Here is a 22,229-nt window from a genome sequence, read left to right as displayed (position 1 = left end):
CTGCTTAAAATGAGAAACCACTTTCTGAGCTCTGCTGAGTTGATGAATCTTTATGGTGCATAGAACCCACAGCTTAATCCCAATACACAGATTAATGGTGAAATATATTTCAGACTGAAACATTCAAAAGAGCACAAGTGTTTTCTGTTTAAAGGCAGATATAAAATGTGTGACTTTGAGGAGGGATTCTGTGACCTGATCCAGAGCCCAGAGACGCTCTCTGGATGGACCAGAACAACTGAGGTCTCAGGACTCAAACATGACCACACCAACAATATATCAGGTAGGAGCATCTGACATCTGCCATATGGTACATACATCATTTTTAATTCACCTTATACACCTCGACACTTCTCTCTCTCCTTTAGCACATTTCCTGTCCCTTTCACCTGTCAGAGGGAACACAACCACAGCAGACCTGAACAGTCCCGTCTTCCTGCCCAATCAGACTTGCCAGGTAACAAAATCCTCTGTTGACATGCTGACAAAACCAACCAACAACAACGTGATGACAACTGGTGATATCTTCCTTGCATTTTCATTCAACAGATGAGGTTCTACCATTATGTTGGGGCAGAACACGGAGATATTCAGGTCTTGGTTCAGACTCACACACTGGGTCAGAGCACAGAGGTGTGGAAACACTCCATGCAACCACAGATGGGAATGTGGCTGAAGACAGTGATCACGTTTTCCAGCAATCACAGTTTTCAGGTCTGTAACCTTCACAATTGACTATAATAGAGTTTCATATTGCTGTTTATTATTGTAAAGTACATGCATAGTATATGCATTAAGACATATATCGTGGTATATTATGGTCTATCACTATGTCGTGTAATACTGCATCTTATCTCAAGTATCTATCTATTTCATAAGATATACCATGTAAGATACAGAGTATAAGTTTCTTGAAACTGACAAAGTCATCACAGCAGAAATGAGCAGCACAACAGGAGCCGTTTATGTGCAGTGAGGGAGTACTGACCCAACTGGACCCTTCAGAGGCCATCTGGAGTCTCATGAATCCTGCTCTTGGTGTCCTTCCTATATCCTCAGACAATGTCAGTTTGTCACCCTTCTCCTCTTCTCTGCCTTCACCATCTGTCATTGACTACGGCCAGCTCAGTCTCATAACATGGCTGAACCAGCACCGGGGGTAAAGACGGGTCAATTCTCTGCTAACATTCACTTTGCCCTCCATTAATCTACTTCCCGTTTTAAAGGCAGTTGAGTTAATTGAGTTTTTATTTACCATGGTGATTCTGGATGATTTCAATTTCACTTTGCTTAATGATCTGCACTTTTTCACCTTCTTTAATTGTGCTAACCCTAACCCTAGAAAACACTTTTTTTTGTACAGCTTTATTAAGATGTGTGCATATAAAATATTATATGCATATATAAACACTTGGCCCAAAGCTTGAAACTAAAACAGAAAATCCAATCTGTGATGTGATTAAGGAGTGTTTTGTAGAGCTGCTGATAATAACTAAGTGACTCTGGATACAAATACCCAGGGTTTTCTGTTTGGATAAGATAAACACACTAGTTTGGCTCTGAAATCCTAAATAAACAGTTATGTACACTCATTGCTATCATCCCATAGATTGTATTACTTTGATGGCCTCAAGGTCCAGTTTTGGGGAAAAAAGAAATACCAGCTGGCAAGTAGGACCAATGAAAAATGTGTATTAGAGTGCATCACCCATGATGACACAATCCACCATTTGTTTCAGTCATAAATGATGGGTTATAAAACTCCATTGGGGTAGATAAAGCTGTTCTGTGGACTTTGACCAGTGCAGCTTTGATATTGTTAGCACTGTGACACCGAGAATGTGATGTTTTTAGCTAACTAGCATCGTGGCGAGGTTGGCAATGTCTGTCTGTAACAGAACAATCTCAACAGCTATTATATGTACATTTATGGTGCCCAGAGGATGAAGCCTAATGACTTTGTTGATCCCCTGAGTTTCCCTCTAGCGCCCTCAGCAGGTCAGAGTTTTCATTGTCAAGTGAAATATCTGAACATCTACAAGACGGATTGGCACAACATTTTGTACAGATATTTATGGTTCCCGGATGATGACGCCCACTGACTTTGGTCCTTCGACATTTCGTCTAGACATTTGTGGTTTTGAGTGTAATGTCTCAACAACTGTCGGATGGATTGCAAGTATTACAAGTATCTCCTCCACAGGATGAACTGTTACAACTTTGGCTTTAGACTCTTAGTCTTGTTTTCCCAGGAGGGTATTGGTCCAACACACACGTAATACATACTACATGCAAAATACATGTATGTACACACATACCAAAAGTGCACAAAGACAAACATATTATGTAGAAAGGCCGTGAAACGAGGTGGCTGAGTGATATCTCGAAGGTTTTCTGTGGCTCTGTTTCTACCAGGTGGTGATACGAGGGCAACTTTCAGCAGACAGCGAAGCCTCAGAGGTCCTGGCCATCGATGACCTATCCTTCAGTCCTGCCTGCATGACTGTGCCTGGTACTGCTACCATTAATAACATCTCACTACACAGACGGGACAAGTTCAGACCTTGACATTTTGAAATATCGCCACACATAAACAGACCGCTACAAACTTGTTTTGAATACTGATGACGGGGGAAGACATTAAAGCAGCCAGGATGGGATTCATAACAGAATAACTGAATCATTAAAATAGTGCTTACGACACATTTCCCTGCACTGAATATGGAGCACAGTCAGTGCCACAATCTATGGGTTTATTTATGTCTGCTTTAGTGCGCTGCCTTCACCTAAGTCATGAAAATGACACAGCTGAACATCTTGGCTGGGAGCGTTTGATAAAGCACTGTCCACTTTGCGTCTTGGTCAGAATTTTTACATGATGCCTTGGTGATATACAGGTATGTCAGCTGCAAGCACACACCGTAGCATCTTTACAACTGCTATTATTCATCCAATATAGAATGATGCTCCTGCTCTCTGCCTGTAAAACAAGAGTTGAGCCTTCTTTATTGATTGTCTCGTTTGGGCTGCAGCCTGTGGCATCAAGGCCAGAGTGGAGAGTGGCACCACAGTTTTTCAAGGAGGTTTCCTAAATGGTGAACGTTAATTGCAAAGACGGATTTTCACTGAATACATACATTTTAAAAATCAGATAATAATTCCTACTTCCTCATTTATTTATTAATGACCATGGAAGGTCTGCAGGCAAGCTGTCTAACCTTGATAATTTATTTAGGCTTGATTACATCTTTTTTGTTAGTAGCAAGAGAGCTAGATTTCCTTTGCTTTACAGCCAATCACGAAGCTGAAATTCCCTGCACTTGTTTCCTGTATCCTTGGCGACATCTTGAGCCTCACTCCAACTGAAGTTCATGTTAGCTAGCTCGTCCGTCACTCAGTCTGATTGTACTTGTTGAAAATCAGTGTTTCTAACCATTGAGGTTGGTAGAGTAACTTTTCCAGAGACATACTCTTGCTAAAAGCACCTATAATCAATATTTGCAGATTAAAAATTGGTCAAATAGCTATGTGTATGTGAAAGGTGTCACTCTTGCCTGAATTTTTCTGCTTCCTTCAGTTCTACTGAGCGTTTTAGCATCTTTCAGCTCATTGTTTTGGTTTTCTGGCCCACAACTTTACTGTTTAGCTCACTGCTCTCATCAGCTCATCATCATCATCATCATCATCAAAAGCTCTGATAAATCCTATGTACTCTACCTGCCTAGAACCAAAAGGTGAGACAAAGTTAACAGCTAACTAGTGAACATAGTGGAACATTTAGCAGCTAACGAGCCAGATATTTTAGATATATTCAGGAGATGGTAAGACCAAAACAGAGTATTGGACTTACATGACTTAAATTAATGCTAATGTTGCTCCTTGCCTGCTGGGTATATAAATGGGCAACTGTTTGTAGCTTGTTCACCATATGTAGCTTGGCTGGAAAAAAATCAATGCAGATTTAAGTTGAGTAAAATGTGTTAAATAAGAGGAAAAGACACAGTGACTGGTGTGACAGACTTAAGAGTGTGTTGGACCGTCACCAGACCTAGTTTAGCATGTCTAAGTGGACGAGACAGGTCAGTGTCACCTTGGCACCTTGGTCCCTAAGCTTCCATCTGTCTTCTGCTCCCAACAGTGGATTTGTGAAATACTCCACACCTCAAAAGGCAAGGTTGGTGTTATCATATAAAAAAACTTGACGCTGAGTAATAGCGCACAAGGCACAAAACTTTTTTTTATAGTCAGAGCTCTAGTACAGGAGAAACAACCAATGGGTGTCACATTAAAATACCAATAACACTCTACTACTCCAGCAAAGGGCTATCATGTACATGTGAGGGAAGACAAGGGTATTGTTTTGATATGTGGCTCACATCCAATATTGCTAACTACATGCCATTACGGTCACTTACAGAGGATTCTTTATGTCCCACGTCTTTTATTATTCATCCTATCTACTACGTAGCCAATATATCTGTGGCACTGAGTTATGGGTTCACAACATCAATGAATTCAGATTAAGTGCACCGTCACAAATAGTGGCATTATAAGAATTAAATATTGGCCTATAATTAAATGGATGTGGGGTGAAAATAAGACAGAAACATGTAAATTGTATTTTCAGCTGAAGTTTGACGCCTCCTTTACACCCTGTTATCATAAATCGCACTCTTTGCATGTGTGAGTGTCTTCAAGGGTGTTTCGTGTCTGTACATGTTTTGGGAATGAGCTGGCCACTATATAATTTATTACAGCTATCCTTTTATATGCCGGGCTGATATTCCAGTCATTTTGCCGGGCCACCTGTTCAGTTCTCTTTTTAAAAACTAGGAATTAGTTTATTTTTTAAAGTTAGTTACTGCAGAAATCTAAAACCATTTAAAGGCTTATTTTCAATAGTCTGCCAAATGCCATTTAAGAATTGGACATTTTTTCACTTATGTTTCCAATATTCCTCATAAGCGAAATGAAATTGAGTTCATTTCTTGGATGTGCTATTGATCAAACTATCTGAACTTCATTCATTACTTCACAGTTGAATCTAATCTTCCATAACACAACTAATGTACTTCACTGTTCTCTGGACGCAGCTGAGCTCATCTACATTAATCCACCGTGATCTCCCATGAGTGCTCTTTAATGATAAAATCACATGATAGGAGTCAGTGATAATGAATCTTTCATTTTTGATTTCTGTGGCAGAGAGCAGTGTACCCCCTCCTCCTGTTTGCCCTCCCTCTTTGTTTGCCTGTGGCAGTGGGGAGTGTGTCGAAGAGAGCAAAGTGTGTGACTTCACCCCACATTGTCCTCATGGAGAGGACGATGCCAGCTGCCGTAAGAACCTTGTTGCCAAGTAACACATTCAAATAATCCACATCATTTTTGTACGTTTGACTGAGAGCAGTTTGGTGATTCATATTTATCAACCAGTATGACGACAATGGCTCAAAGTTTCTGATATTAACCACAGGTCCATCTAGTTTTTTCCGTTTCTTTAAATTTGATTTGTCAGTGTAGGCTGATGAATAAAACTTTTTCACAGAGTTTCACAGTTAGGGGAAGTTTGTATTCCCATTTCAGGTTTTTCTTTAATGTATATCCTTAATGTTACTTAACACAGAAACATGGGACTCTCCTAGATAATGTAACCATCAGTTAAAATATTTTGAATTTAAATTTAAGTTTGGCGGATGGGTCTAAATACTACCATATCCGTGAGACTCAGCTGCTGTTGCCATGGAGAAGAAGCCAGTCAGAGGCGCCAATTAGAACAGTGAGTGAGAATAGTGAGTTCAAAACGCTAGCCATTAGCAGAGCATGTAACAGAATTTCAAGCTCTGTGATTGGACGTTTCTTGCCAAAATGCACCGTGGGAGTTGAAGTTAACTTCTCCCGTGTACAAAGTCTTCTACCTTTGATTTCTTTATCAAAGAACCAGATATTTTCTAATACAGTTGTTAATCTTTTGTACTGATGATTTAACTGGGAGAGTTTCATGTCCCTCTAAGCCATAGAAGAGTGAGTTACTTAACATTGTCTATGGGAAAAATTAACCATCCAGAAACATGGGTTGATTGAACTTAATGCTCAGGAAAATGTAAATTCCATGACAGCTGGGTGAACTCCATCTGCTGAAGAAGATCTTAAGATGTGATTAAAATAATGAACTTTCAGTCACAACTTTATTTAAATAATTCCTTATCTCTCTACTCATTCAGCCTCTGAGTGTGACTTTGAGGGTGGTTCTTGTGGCTGGTACGAGCTCACCCTTGGCGATGGCTTTGATTGGGTGAGGGGATCTTCTATGGAGGTACCTCCAGACTACTATGGCCACCCGCCACCTCTGGACCACTCTACAAACAGCTCTGAAGGTAAAGAAACAAAACCACTGCATATGTTAATCTGCAATAGAAATGTGATGAGCTGATAAGATCATTTCACTGTGTCCAGGGTGTTTGGTCAGAAATAACTGGCAAAAGATAATATTATCTACACATCAAATCGAGGTTTTGTGGAAGGAAAGAAAATCCTTCGTCTGTGTGTTTTGGATAGATAAGCACTTCATGGAGAAATGCTTTCTCAGCCATCTGAATAATAGAAAGGAAATTGACAAATGCTGTACCCATTCTGCATATTAACACATCATTCGCTGAAATACACAAAGCTATACTCACTCTGAAACACCATGAGTCTCTCCTACATGTAGGTTTATGTCACACGTTACTGTATTTTATGCCTCAGTCATTACATCTTTATGCTCAGGCTTCTCCACATCTACCTCCCGGAAAATACTTTTGTTAACTGGATTTAACAAAAAATCTTGTTGCAGATTGACTTGACAACGTCATGTAGTTTTTAGCAACACCATCTGTTGTTTTGTTATGTGCATTGTGTGAACATGCTGTGAAAAGATGCTCTGTTAGAGATTTGGAGACTAATTTGCAGCCAGTGAACTGAAGTCTCAGTTATGTTTTGCTTCTTCATACAAGCTTTGTGAAATGACACATATCCTGGTGGGAGCATCTGTTTGAAGATTTAAAAAAAAATATGACTGTGACCATTCAAAGATCTTGTCTTCAACAATGCGTAGGTATGTGGTGGTGTTCACAGTGCTTATTTGGCAGCTAGGCACCTATATAGGAGCCAAGAAAACATTCTCCACCACCTCATGCTGTTCAACATCAGGCAGAATGGATTCATGCTGTTCATATCCTGCCATAGACCAGATGTCATTTTCCTTTTTAAACAGTTTTGATGAATGCATTACTACTGAAATGCCCTACACAGCCAAAACTCAGTAACTGTCTCTGTGCTGCTGTAACACGTGAATTTCAGCCCAGGGATCCATAAAGTCTTATCTTATCTACATATTTGATCAAATATAGGAACCTGACTTTTGGCATTTCTTTTACCTAAAAAATGATGTAATACAGTAGAAATAACTGCCATGTCGACTGTAAGCTAGCTGATGAGTGCTACAGCTTAAACTAAATTTTAAACTAAAATCTTATTAATACAGTTTGTTACGTCTGCTAAAGCTAACTAGCTAAGCAAAGTAGCAATAACTGCCACCTCCGCTGTTGACTCTAGTGGAATTCACATGACTTGGTGTGGTTAAGCTGATTTTACATGACATATTTATGTCTATTACATTTCAAATTAATGTATTATGTTCATCTCAATATTCAAATATTAATAGCCGATAGACAGGCAGACACCTAGCAAAACGGAGCTAACGATACATTTAATCCCTATTAACTTTGTATGGACTTGCTATTGTCCTCTGACCTGTCTCATCAACAAGACACTGTTGGCATGGCGACTGCAGTCGACAGGATATGTTTTGTTTATCCCATGATTCTTAATATGCTTACTAGACATTGTCGTGCACAAAACTCCCAGAGGGAGAGGTTCTGAAGTGGACCCATCTGGCAATAACAACAAGGCGTTTAGTCGAATAGTAAATGATCCTCCCAACTGTCTGCGTCCGTAACAGTTTTACCTTTTTTTAAGTTGATTGACTGTCTGGCGGAACAAGTTGTTTGCAGCAATGTGGAGGTGTATGTAATAAAGTAGACGCTGGATGTGGTTTGAATGGTAATTGTCGTCTCTCTCACTGCAGGCCACTTCATGTTTACATTGAAGAACAGTAGCAGTCTTTATCCAAGGGCTGTTCTCCGAGGACCCTGGTTCAAACAATCAGCCTCCGGCTGCACCATGACCTTCTGGTGAGAGTCACACAGTAGCTTCCTTCTCTACACTCTATAAAGTTGTTCAACATGACTTTTTATACATAACCAGAATCTGTAGATCCACCTCCAATTTCAGATTTTTTCCATTTGCTGTCTCTCTTCCTCTGTGTTTTCCTTGATCTTTTCCCATACCTCCCACCATCATTTCACCTGTCTCAGCTCTGCTCTCTGAGCATCTCCCTTATTTCACAGTCAAACACGATGAGAAGATGCGCATCTGAATCTTTCATGTTTTGACAGTTTTATGGCCCCTAAAAGTTTATGTCAAATGACAGATTTTATTTTTCCACTGGGTGATTGGAGGGGTACTCCTGGTAGAAAAATGCTGGAGGTTTATAAATTTCTTTTTTTTCTGCAGACCAATCAAACACCCTCATGTATTATGTCTAGCAAGCATATGCATTGCCACTGAGGAATCTGTGATTTACATTTACATTGCTGTTCTGGAATATTATTGTCAGTAAAATTTTGGCTTTCTTTCTCATCTCCTTCAGGCATTATAACTCAGGCATATCCGTGGGGGCTGCAGACATGTACCTTAGAATCAAGGGCGTCAGAAACAACACTCTCATATGGAGGACTTTGTACGACCAGGGAACTCGCTGGAACCAGGTCACCGTACAGCTGGGACGCATCACCCAGCCCTTCCAGATTGCTCTGGCTAAGATCAGCCTTGGTGTGTTTGATGGGGTCTCCGCCTTGGATGATGTTACCTTCAACAACTGCTCGATGCCCCCTGCAGTGGCAGAGTGCCCCACGCACACACATTTCCACTGCCTGCAGACCAAGGCGTGTGTGGAATACTTGCAGCTCTGTGACCTTGTGGATGACTGTGGGGATGGATCTGATGAAGAGGGGTGTTGTGAGTGACTCTTTTGGTTACAAATATAGTAAAAGTTGCAATACAGCAATGTCCTTCATTGAAAACCCTACAGAAGTAAAATATATTTTAAGTATCTAAGTAAAGCCAGGTTTTGACAAGAAGGTAAAATGCATGGAATACAATAAAAAAAAGACTGGTTCTGGTTCTACTTCATCATTATTGATCCTTTTTTCTTATTTTAAACTGTGCATTGTGAGTCAGACAGTGTTACAGTGGCGCAGTGCTAAATCAGTGCAGAACTAGAAAGTAGCTATACTGCAATATAAAGATACACCATTACGAGCAGAAGTCCAGCACTGAAAATGCTTACTTAAACTTAATGGTTTAAAGTATCAGAAGTAAATGTGCTCATAATGCAGAAAAATGACTCGTATGATTGTTATACTATTATATATTCATGATTGAATTATTATTACTGATGCATTGTTGTGTAAGTTGGTGAAGGTGGAGCTAATTTTAACTATTTTATTTACTGTTCGGTAGTTAATAACGGTGCATCATATTTTATAATCTCATCATATGCTTGGTTTTTAACATCTTAATCTGAAAAGTAATCTGTGATTATAGTTGTCAAATGAGTAAAAAGTACAATATTCCCTCTGAAATGTAGTGGAGTAGAAGTGTAAAGTGGCAGAAAATGGAAATATTCAAGTACAAATGTTTCAAAATTCTTAAGTGCAATTCAATTCAATTCAATTCAATTTTATTTATATAGCGCCAAATCACAACGAAAGTCATCTCATGACACTTTACAAATAGAGCAGTACCTAGCTGTTTCTATTTCTGCTTGTGAAGCTCATATTGCCACTGTGACTTAGTCAAGTGTAGCTGTCAGTGTGGCTTTATGTTGTTTTCTGGCTCCAGTGAAATTCATTTCCTGTCATGTCTCACAGCTCCTGAGCTGCAGTGTAACTTTGAGCACGGGTTGTGCAGCTGGAAACAAGAACAGAGTGGAGGAGATGTGTTTGACTGGACCCGCATCCAAGGCCCCACTCCATCCTTTGACACAGGGCCCTGGAAGGACCACACACTGGGCACCAGCTATGGCCACTACCTCTACATCGAGTCCTCTGTCCCACAGGAGTTCAAGGACACAGCTGTGCTGCTGAGCAGAGTCTTCCAACCCACCCACCAGCGCGGCAAGGTCCAGTCCAAGTCCCGCCACCACTGTGTTTTCCGCTTCCACTACCACATGTTCGGCTCACATGTATTCTGCCTGGCAGTGTACCTCAGGACCACCACTACAGGCCGTGGGCACATGCTATGGGTACGTTATGGAGACCAAGGAAACCTATGGCACAGGAAGACTCTCTATCTCAACAGTGCTCGGCCTTTCCAGGTAACTATAAAGCTCCAGAAATTGGTCCAAATGTTATATCTTACTTTTGTTTTCAGCTTTCATGTTTTGTTTGTAAAAATCTTAATATTAATCTGCAAAGTAATTATTCACTGTCAAATAAATGTAATTGATTGAAAGTACAATATTTCCCTCTGAAATGTTGTGGAGAAGTTACATTGGGGTAGAACTCTTGTTACTGTCACTTATCGGTTATATATTACAGTACTAATGCTACTTGTAATCACATCACATCCCTCTCTAAATCATTTGCATTCAGTCCCCTCGTGTAATCAAAGACAGACACACAGATTTGGGCCACAGGTAAACACAGTTCCCCAGCAGGCAGCAATGAAACACTGGTGAAGCAAAGAGTGTATTTAAGAGTGCACTACAGCGTTGCATGATGAAGATCTATTTAATAGCTTCACTGCTCGACATCGATCCCTCAAGATGGATGTTCTGTTGTCATTACTCATGAGTGAGTATAACTTGACGGGTAGTTAAAGACTTTTCCTCCGTTATAGCATTGAAAACAGGAGCTCTGTTTGTCAAGTTAATTGACTGCAGAAAGGGTAAAAGTGAAACTGATGAATTAAATTCAGACACAGGCTGATCCATTTGCTCCCACAGTGGGCATATTGCCACAAAATGACAAAGTAAAATGATTTGCCATCAAGATAGTCAATTGTACCAACACAGTTTTTTGCATAAGATTTAATTTGACCAGAACTAAAGCACATGTTATGTGTGAAAACAACACTGTCTCAGCTTAGAACAACTAAAGAACATTAAAAATGCATGCAAAAAGCAACAATGAGCTTAGCAGCATTAAAGTTAATTAAATTGTTTCCAAGACAAGCTGCCAAGGCAGCGAGTGGAAACGGGTGATTATTGGAAAAACATTTCTAACTAAACACTGCAGCTTGAATCATGCTAATGTGACATTCTAAAAACCTACAGTAAATACTCACAGGGTGCCTCTTCCAGATAGTGCTTCAAATAAACATTTAACAAGCCTGCCTTGTTTATTAGAAAGGCCTTATTCTACAATGCACATGTGTGTTGGCCTGATTACTGTGACAACATTATCAGCAGAAAACATTTCCTTATTTCTGAAGTTTGAATTGCCTTCTTTGAAAGCTAATACCAGACTCTTGTCGTTTAATTTTCATATTATGTTCCACTCCTTGGCAATGACGCAAAGTCAACAGACCTAGTTGCTGCTGACACAACTTATCTGAAGCAATAATCTTTGAGTTAATGATTTGCTGCATTGGAAGCTGTGACTAAACTTAAAATTCAGTGTATGTAGCAAAGCGTACTGGCAAGCAAGCAGAAAATACACTTAAACACTTAAACAGCATTAGAAAGTAAAAGCAACAGCACATGGTGGCACCTTAAATAAATTTAAGGTGTAATTAATAACTTTAATTAATGAGGGCTGCATACCATTGGGGCATTTCAGTGATATTAAGCATGCTTGCTAACTGGCATAACTTACTGGGATACAAGAATGTAAAACTGATAGCCATCGTTTATGTTATCAGGTACACCTGTGCTTTTCCTGTTATGACAGGTGAAAATGTCTGTTGTGTAAAAAGTACACTCATGCACAGTATCCTGGGTATTAGAGGTCTTTTTAAGTATTAACTGTAAATATGTTTTCACATGTAAAAAGTATATTGTGATTTCAATACAAGCTAGTAGACACGCACAGCCCTGGTTTAATTAAGTTGTTTGGGCTAATGCTAATGTTTTAGCAGTGTGTTAACAGTTGCCTACTTAGTATTGAGATGGAGCACCATTAGCATTCATTTTGGGTCGTATTTATGGCCACCTAATAAGTAGCATAAGTATTTAATATTCACTCTTCTCTTTTCTTCTCTGTTCTCCAAATATCTTGGTCTTTAGGTTGCTAGCTAAGAATTTGACTTTCTTTACTAGCTGAATCAACTGACAAAGCAAATGCTGCCCTGAGGAGTAAAATTTGACCTGACTCTTGATTTAAATGCTATTTTTGTTTACACACTACTAAAATCTAAAAACTCTCAGGACCTAAGACTGGTGTAACCTAATTCAGTAGCTAAATCTCATGTTTGAAACTAGTTAGCCAGTAACTACTTTCTAAGAAGGAAGGACTTGACACAAACTTAGAAATGGATTTACAAATAGCTGGTGCAACCCAATCTTGAATTGTTAGTCTAAACTGATATTTTCTTGTGTTTATTTTAATTTTCCCTTGTGTCAGATTTTGATTGAAGGTACAGTTGGAGATGATTTTAATGGAGACATTGCCATTGATGACCTTTCCTTCCTGGACTGCGACCCATATGAAGGTAAATGATTATGCCATAACAGAAAATATGAACTTTTCAGAGCAACATTGTTGTTCTCCTACTTCCCTTATTTTTAATGTCCACTGTTGACCATCCCTTCTAGGAGAGCTCCCTACAGCCAATACCACAACTCCTGTGGTGACCACTTCAGCCCCCACAGTTCAGCCCCACAGCTGCCCTGATGGAGAGTTTGCATGTGGGGCACATGGGGAGTGCGTTGCCAACAGCAAAGTGTGTGACTTCAGACAGGATTGTTCTGATGGCTCAGATGAATTAAACTGTGGTAAAACGTTTATCTTTTCTTCTCTCAGGGCTTCCATTATTGTATTGTATATTATTCCACAATTTTTCTCTTTTCTCTTTCCCTTCTTCCAACATTTCCTCTGTTTCCTGCCCCTCCCTTCTCTTCTTATTTACATGTCTACAGTGAAAGAATGGTGTGATTTTGAAGGCGGTGACACTTGCGGTTGGAAAAGCGTCGACTCCTCTTTGGTCCCAATCCACGCATTTCGCTGGTCACCTGATCAAGGGGAGAGCATTCATGATGGAGAGCAGTACCATCGTCCAATTAATGACCACACCTTGTGAGTACCAGCAAAACAATTTATGTTACGGTAATATCTTTAGAGTTGAAACGATAAGTCAATTAATCAGTTAGTTGACTGACAGAAAATGTATATTACAACTATAGTAATCAATCAGTCTATGAGGATTTGTTGCTAGTAAATTGAATATCTTTAGATTTTAGACAGTTGGTCGGATGAAACAAGCAATTTGAAGATGTCATCTTAGGCTTTTGGACATTAAAATTTCTGAGTAATGAAAATGAATATCTAAACTCAAATTGTATAACCTCAAAATATAGATATTAAATTGATCACAAATGTAGAAGAGCTAAATAACTACTAAGGAGAAGACTCAAGAGAACTTTATTGTCAACCCACGTACACAGTAGGGATGAAATGTCGAGAAAGGGTAGAAAGTAAAAATGTATATTAATTAGCGACTTATCTTGCAAACTCCGGAGCAATCTTTTCTTCTGATGTACTGTGAGCTGAGTGAGTACGACCCATCTGCAGCAATAGAAAGTGACCTGATTGTCCTCATCTATGTTTTATTGAGTGGACAGTGAGAGCAGAAAATGGCAGTGCACTTTGACCACTACATTTCAGTAATTTCTTCTCTCAGCCAGAACTGCAGCCACTATCTTCTTTCATCACCTCTCCGTCTGCCTGAAAACCCTCCCTCCTCACTCCTGCAGCAGCCTTGACTGGCTCTCAGTCGATAAGGCATGAGTGAAATGGAGAGGGGAAGCTGTGTCTTATTTAACCAAAGTGGAGCCACACCTCTGATGGGAATTTAATAAAGTGAAGCAGAAAGGGTTGGAGCAGATAAAGGCATGGTGCGGAAAGTGTGAGGATACAGATGAGGTCTGTGAAGGCAATTACAGCACTACTCATCCTACAGTTTTGTGATTGGCAGTTTATAGCTTCTTCCATCAGTTAAACTTTTGAAATGAAAAATATTAGCATTAAACTCTGGATTTTCGGATAGCTGTAATTTTAAGATTTTAGAAGTAATTGAACTGTTTTGGGGAAAAACCACAGCAGACACAAATTTATATTAAAAATAGTATTTCATTGTGAGGGACCTACTTTCAGGCATGAAGAATCACAGGTGCATTTTCAGAAAGAGAATTTAATTTACACAAAAATGAAAGATGGAAAAATTACAAAATATGCAACAAATGTCTGGGCCCATGAAAGAAATATACTAAATAGAAATTAACTCAGACTATGCTAATTTAACATGAACTGACTAGAATTAAACTGACCCACCAGATTGAACACAAAGGGGAACATATATAATGGCTGATCAGACCATTTTTTAAACAGACGGGTAACACAAGGACAAACATTACAACTCCAACTCAACTACAAATAAAACAAAGCAGGACAATTAATCTATCAGTTTAAATATTTTAACAATGAACCAAAAAAGAAGTACCAAAAAACTAATATAGAAATCAACAAACTCTCTAAACTAGAAATCCCAACCCCCCCCCATGATGTGGTGTGCAAATGGTACAGTCTGATTGGCCACTTACTGTATTTAACAGCTCTGCTTGAAGGGCCCATCTTTGGCTCAGGCCTGACAAGATGTCCCTCCAGCAGCAGCCACTAGCAGTTTTAGTGAATTTCATATTGCAGAAGAGAACAGGGTTTGTTCAGCATTATCAAATTCACAAAATGGACAGAGTGTGCTGTCTGGAAAAACATACATCAGTACTCAGACCCAACAATGATGCAAACTCTCAGTTGATGCTAAAGTTGGCTGACCTCAAAAGTTGGAGACATAAGTATGATTTTGTTCTGTACTTTCTGTGTTACCTCTGATAGAGGCAGTCCAGAGGGCTGGTATATGTGCGCAGACAGTTCAAATGGTGGCTATGGTCAAACCACTGACCTCCAGACACCTGTCATCTCCTCCACTGGGCCACAGTGCACCCTGGTCTTCTGGTACTACATGAGCGGATTCACAGTTGGATCTCTGCAAGTAAGAAGAGTGAACATACTGTACTCAGCGGGAGAGTAACAATACTCTGTGTGAAGGGTTTCATCAGAAAACTCATGTCTATTCTGTCAATATTTGCAGGTGCTGTTGAAGTATGGAAACGTCTCTCATGAGGTTTGGTCTCAGACTGGTAACCAAGGCAGCAAATGGAGACGAGGAGAAGTGTTTTTGGGCTTATCAAACACCTTCCAGGTCTGTAGAGTATTTTGTCACTTTAAAATACTTTCAAACGTGTTCCATAACCAGATTCATATCACATTTTTTTTGTAATCAGTAATACGGCATTAAATGTTTTGCTCTTGCAATGTTCGTCTTATAAGATACCCTTTTCTATTGTATAAAATGTCAAAATAACCAAATCACTCGGGATGAATTTCTCAAGAAGCAAAATTAAAAAAAGTTCTCCCATCAGGGAATTATCAGGGAACCAAACTTTTCTGACATACAATAAGTGACATCAGCACAAGCTGTACAAATACAATGACACAAATATTCCTCCTAAATCAAGTCATGTATCTTAGTATGTGTCCATTGTGACAGCTCTCTCTCATTACTGATTATGTTTGTCTTGTGTTCACAATTTACGTTGTCCAGTGTGATTTTGTTGAAGGACATAAGCTGCTTGCTCCATTGCTAATAAATCCATATATTATTGCCTGAATTATAACACCGAAAAAACATTTCATCATAGAAGATCCTTTTTTTATTGTCTAAAATGTTTCTAAAAAACGTATTTAATGACATTGAATTTATCAAGAAGCATAAAACATTTTATGGTAGTTATTGTGACTTGCTTTATTATCGGGAAACCAACTGTTGCTTTTATTGGCAGAATTATAAAGTAGAAAGTAACTGCTGCTTGAACAACAACAGCAATTATTCATGACTGACTTTTCTCAACTCTTAAACTGAACAAATCTGTCCAAGGCTCTTTACAATTTTGGGATATACAAGAGATAACATAACTTTACGGTGACATGAAATGTTTGCCAGTGTCATCATCACTTTTACAATAATAGACATGTGATTCAGATTATTGACATTCAATTTGAACTGAAGGACAATTTAGATGACTGTGCACATCAATATAATTGGCCTAATTTCAGTTACGGCAGGCTAAATTAGACACGCAGACTTGATGGTCAATGACGAATTGATTGAGTCTAATTCAGTCTAATGAGTCTTAACTTGTGAGTGTGATAGTAATCAGAGTTGCAATCCCTCCATGGTGCCTGCTGAGGTTATTCCAGGTCAGTATGACCACACACACACACACACACACACACACACACACACACACACACACACACACACACAGACGCACAGAGGTCATGTGTCAGCCCTGGTGGCTTGATTGCACGGGAGCAGTCATCTCTTTGACCAAATACAGCGGTCTTTGCACATATTTTGTGATGCACATTAACCTTTGTCAGACCAGACAGAGTCAGATCTGTGCTGATGGTACAATCAGCAGCTGAAGGGCCTTTTCACCCCAAACAGCCATGAGCCACTATTTCAGAGTGCAAGTGCCCTTTTGTCTGATATTAAGCATCTAAAAATGGTGTCTAAAAATGTTATTTTTATGTGACAGGACTTGATCCAAGGTTTGTCGTCCTTTTGTCAGGTGGTATTCAGGGCAAAGCGAGGGATCAGCTACATGGGCGACGTGGTGATGGACGATGTCAGCTTCCTGCACTGCTCCCCTCCTCTTCCTTCAAACCAGCCGTGCACACCTGAGCAGTATGCCTGTGCTAATGGCCGCTGCATCCGTCAAGACAACCTTTGTGACTTCATAAACCACTGCGGGGACAACTCTGATGAGGACCGCTACATCTGCAGTGAGGCCTCCTCTAATGTCTGAATGATGACACCCTGCGAAAGATTAATTTTCAGATAATTGGATAGCCTGGATGGATTTTTTTTATTTTTTATTGCTGTCTTTCAGAGGGCTTTAGCGGGCGCTGCAGTTTTGAGTTTGACCTCTGTTCCTGGCGTCAGTGCAGACAGGATGACTTTAATTGGCTGATCAAAGCGGGCAGCACTCCAACAGTCGGCACCGGGCCATCAAGCGACCACACCATGAGAGACCCCTCTGGGCACTACCTCTACCTGGAGAGCTCCTTCCCTCAGGCAGCCGGAGACACTGCCCGCATATCAGGACCCTTACTAAGCAGCAGGAGCTCACAGTGCAAGGTGAGGCGGAGGTCAAAGTGCAGAAGGCAGGGGTCAGGGAGCAGTTATTTGACTAACAACTACAAATTAAAGGTTATTTCATTCTTCAAACTGGAAAATAGGAATGCCATTATTTTAAATATAAGAACAAGATCAATATATGGACAATCAGAATAGATGGAATACTTTAAAGACACACTAAAAACTGCAATAAAACATTAGCACTCCTGTGGCTTCCCTGACTCAAATGCTGAAATGTATTCTGTGAATCTAATTTGAAAGCTTCCTGCAGTTTGTTCCATTTTAAAGGGACAAAGTGTATTTCCATTGGCATATTTTAACTACATACTGAAGATATGTTTAATCTATATTATATTATATATGTATATTTATAAGTGTTGGTCAGTGCTCTAATCATTAAAAAGGAAGCAGAAACAGTGATATATCAGCTGTAAACCTTGTGAATGCAATTCAGAATAAAATCTTCAGTTAGGAAATAACTAAATATACATTTACAGTAATGACATTTAAAGTTTTAGTTTGACTTTTTAGGAAATACATTTGTTTCGCTTTATAAAGCTCACTAATTAACATCTTATATCTTGTTTGTTTTATGTGTAAAATCAACAGGTTGTGGGTTTAAGGGGGGTTATGTGCTGGACCATGAAACAAATAATATAGAACATGTGCATGCTTCCCCCCTTTTCTAGTCTTTATGCTAAGCTAAGCTAACTGGCTCCTAGCTATAGCTTCCTATTTAGCAGACAGCCATGAGAGTGGTCTCAATCCTGTCATCTAACTCTCGGCAAGAAAGCAAATAAGTTTATTGCATCAAAGTGTTGAACTATTTCTTTAAAACGCCATTCATGTAGTTGTAACTAAACCAGCAATTTAGAAATTGAGTGTATGTTCTTGTGCAGTTTGTAGTGTCTGTGTGTGTGTGTGTGTGTGTGTGTGTGCGTCCTCCCAGCTGTCAGCCTGATACTCTACCGGGAACGATGTCTTGATTGACTGCGCAGTTTGCTCTGTGCGTCGTGTCTGTCTTATCCCACTCTTGACCTGTCAATCAATCACACAGTCGGCAAAAAGGCACCAATTAAACTGAAGGGAGGGCTGTATGGGGTGGGTGGGTGGTGGGGGTTGGGGGGGTATTGAGAAGGAGAGAAGGACGTGCAATCTCTCTCCTGAGATGGAGGGTGTAGTTGGGCTTCTGTAGCTCATGAACACGCCTCCATTGGGAGAGAAAACCTATAAAACATATCACTGCCTCAGTGCCATGTGATGGAGAGACACCCTTTCTCAGCAAGCTTTAATAAAGACACGGACTGAAAGCAGAGAGTGCATCGATCTAGTGACAAGATTAAAATTTAATTACTTTTGTATGCCCATTCTTTTGGTTTCGTTCCATATTCTGCCCTGAGGAGTAATGGTTATTCACAAGAAAGAAAAAGTGGAAAACTTAATGGAAAAGAAAGTGTGCCAACGAAGACATGATATATCTTTGCAGAACCAAAACACATTTTTAGAAGCAGTAATAGTACAACATCTTCATTAAAGTGGGGGTAGTAGTCAGTTACAGTATGTAATATTCCTGTTACTCAGACTTTGCCAGCATTTTGGTTTGCAACACTGTATTTTTCTTCAAATACGTTGCTGCAGTGCCTTCATTTTGACATATTTTTCATTTTCCGTCCCTTGTCCAGATGCGTTTCTATTTTCACATGTCTGGAGAGGGAATCGGGACCCTCAGCGTGTTCAGGAAAAGCGAAGGAAATCTTCATCTCCTTCTAAACCTGACTGGAGATCAGGGCAACTACTGGCAGATGAGCGAGATCCCGCTGAGCTCCACCAGAGACTTTCAGGTCATGTTTGAGGGCAAGGTGGGCCGAAGTCCAAAGGGTGACATCTGCCTGGATGACATCACTTTCTCCCCTGGGTGTCTGCTTGCCTCTTCAGCTGGAGTAGAGGACAACACTCCTCCGCCTCCTGCAGGTATACACTCTACTTTGTCTCCCTTGTTTTATATACGCTTAGCTTGTGTTTTTTTTTCTCTGCTCGTACTGTGTTTCCCCACCCTCCCACTGAATCGCACCTCCTACCAGACCCCCCTTTGGACTCTAAACAATGTGACGAACTGCTTGATATTTTTCACATCGTTGTTTCCAGGGACTAATCTCTTTGGTAATATTATCAGGACGTACATCCATCACATATCTAAATTTGATTTACTATAATCCTACTCTCTGAATTGCCTTTCAAAATGTTTCTTCCATTCTAGGGGACCACAATGTCACTTTCAATCCACCTCTGTGGTTTGGACTAAAATATCTCAACAGCTATTAAATGGTTCGCTGTTACATTTTCTACAGACATTCATGGTCCCCAGAGGATAAATCGAACAACGTTTGGTGACCTCAGGACTTTTCCTCTTACACCACCATGCGGTTAACATTTTTGGTAACTATCAGATGGATTGCCATTTAAGTTGGAGCTGGATGAGAAACTGTTGTTGTTTTTGGGCTTGTTTTTGGGCCTGTAAAGCCCAATGAGACACGAGTATGTGTGCACTGAATTAAAATAGCTTTTTAATTCCATTGTGAAAAGGAGAGTGCTGGGACTGCAGTCTTCTTCTCGCTATTAGTAAATAACTGTTGTTTGCCTGTATGTGAACATTTCAAAATGTTCAGAAATGACATTGTGAGAAGAACATGGCTGTGGAGCCCCATGTACCAAATTCGATTATTTTCCTGATTTAGGAAAGATATCACATCACTAAAATGAAGATAATTGCTGTTTTGATGACTTTCACTGTAATAGTGTGCGCACATAAGCAATCAGAGAATTATTTGCTGCGGGGATATTAGAACCGTGTCTTCATTTGGAGGGTGAAAATTGGCAGTTTCAGAAATTGATGAAATATTTATAAGAAAAACAAAATTAAATTCACCTAGTCTATAGGGAATGACCAAAACATGTGTCAGATCTAGCACATTCATCATATGTGTAGGTTGTCTCTGGGTAAACATAGAGCAACACAGTGCAGTCTTAAAATTTAAAGCAAAACACTGAATCTTATTCTGTTTTTCACATAGCAGGCCCTCATTAACATCCTGTTTCAACCAGAATAATGTTGCGATATGAAGAAAAGGCACAATAAAAATGCAGTTTCCTGTTAACATGAAGCAAAAATTATGAAAAGATTCTGTTACTGTTGAAGGAAAAACTCTGAAACATTTGTTTGTCATACAGTCGTCACACACAGTGTTTGTCACTGTCCATCTTGACTAAAGCAAGCCCCATCATTGTCTGTATCTCAAACTAAGGAACCATTCAACTATTAGATGTTCCTCTTCATCCTTTACCTCCTTTATGAGGGAACCCTTTAAGAGGCGAGAGAAAACAACAAGAGCTGATTTATTGCCATTGTTACTGCTGCTATAATTGCCTTATTGAATTTATTGCCTTTCTCTTGTAGTGGATGTCTGGGATAGTTTCTGGATTGTCTGTGCTCAGAAAGGTTTGAAACTATAAGGCTTGTCATTTTGAGATGACCAGAAGGCTTCTCTTCAGCAGCAGAAGTGTGATGTGTAGGATTTTCCTTACAGCTGTTTCTTTCTCTCACTTGTTTCACTGTCTCTCTGTGTTTGTCAGTATTAGTGATTACAGTGAATAGCTCCCTCAGAGTCAGGGTATTAATCAGTGGCTACAGAGCTCTGAAGTAGTGTAGCCTCATGCTAATGATGCTTCCATGTGCATGCTGTTACATTTCAGTATCTCACCAACAGTTTATCATCTTACTCTCCTGCTCTGCTTGATGCCTTCATCAATACTCTGGAGGTTCAAAAGGACGCATGAATGTTATATCTGTCTTGAGCAGCAAGCTGTCCATTATTTTCTCAAGCACCTCTGGTGATATCTAGCTACACAGATGGCTTTATTTGTCCACGTTTTGAGATGTTAGTGTCTGAGATTTCTGCCTGAATGCAATGTTGTTTGTGATGCTGTAAAAAATAACATCAAACAAATTCAGCAGCAAAGTGTTTTTACAGGAACAAAGCCGTGTTTCCTCTGGATAATCCACAGACCTCACTGTGATCAGTTTTAATTGGGACTGCTTTCTACTGAAGAAATAGTCACTCTGAAAACTGTTGACAGTCTGTGGATTATCCAGAGTAAAGGAGACTCTGTCTTTGGAAAGAGATGATGGTGTTACATTTTTTAACAATTTTTCAAGACTGTGAGGACGGCAAACAAAGTATGGTTCCCCTCCATTGTATTGGAGTGGGGGCAGACATGTCAAGGACATCACTAGTTGAAAGTAAGAATATATGGCTTCTTTCATCATTTGGGTGAAGTGACTCTTTAAATGTAGATGTAATCCAATGATTGAATATGTGCATGTATGTTCATGAATTTAGCTACAACCCTCTCCAGACTGACTCACAATTAGTGCGGTGATGGGCTTAACGAGCTGGCAACATCTGTCATAAGGATTCTGGTGTAGAAGTACTAGGTTGAGATATATCAGAAAGAAAAAATATTGCAAGGGAGAAAGGGCAGAGGAAATGTTTTTTTTTTCTTTTTCTAAACATGACAGGATCATTTTCAGAACAAGTAAAAGCAGAGCAAATAAAGCAGGATGAAAATAGAAAGGGATGTGGGACTGGGGA

At 39.7% G+C, this 22,229-nt stretch overlaps 1 protein-coding gene across 1 annotated transcript in view; it reads left to right on the top strand.

Annotated features, from left to right (window-relative positions):
- malrd1 (MAM and LDL receptor class A domain containing 1) overlaps positions 1-22,229 on the top strand; it is a 49,042-nt gene that overhangs the window by 1,435 nt on the left and 25,378 nt on the right. The window contains exons 2-18 of the mRNA XM_070928357.1: positions 159-283; positions 369-457; positions 550-714; positions 2,416-2,512; positions 5,206-5,337; positions 6,222-6,374; positions 8,126-8,231; positions 8,750-9,117; positions 10,032-10,477; positions 12,726-12,813; positions 12,917-13,096; positions 13,241-13,397; positions 15,213-15,369; positions 15,469-15,579; positions 17,012-17,225; positions 17,333-17,580; positions 19,263-19,551. Of these exons, the coding sequence (XP_070784458.1) occupies positions 159-283; positions 369-457; positions 550-714; positions 2,416-2,512; positions 5,206-5,337; positions 6,222-6,374; positions 8,126-8,231; positions 8,750-9,117; positions 10,032-10,477; positions 12,726-12,813; positions 12,917-13,096; positions 13,241-13,397; positions 15,213-15,369; positions 15,469-15,579; positions 17,012-17,225; positions 17,333-17,580; positions 19,263-19,551 (3,125 nt within the window). The remainder of the gene's footprint in view (positions 1-158; positions 284-368; positions 458-549; positions 715-2,415; positions 2,513-5,205; positions 5,338-6,221; positions 6,375-8,125; positions 8,232-8,749; positions 9,118-10,031; positions 10,478-12,725; positions 12,814-12,916; positions 13,097-13,240; positions 13,398-15,212; positions 15,370-15,468; positions 15,580-17,011; positions 17,226-17,332; positions 17,581-19,262; positions 19,552-22,229) is intronic.

The sequence above is a fragment of the Enoplosus armatus genome, chromosome 21 (genome assembly GCF_043641665.1).
Source record: "Enoplosus armatus isolate fEnoArm2 chromosome 21, fEnoArm2.hap1, whole genome shotgun sequence".
Lineage (NCBI taxonomy): Eukaryota > Metazoa > Chordata > Actinopteri > Centrarchiformes > Enoplosidae > Enoplosus > Enoplosus armatus.
Note: the sequence above shows the minus strand (reverse complement) of the source record. Positions and strands in the feature narration are given on the sequence as shown.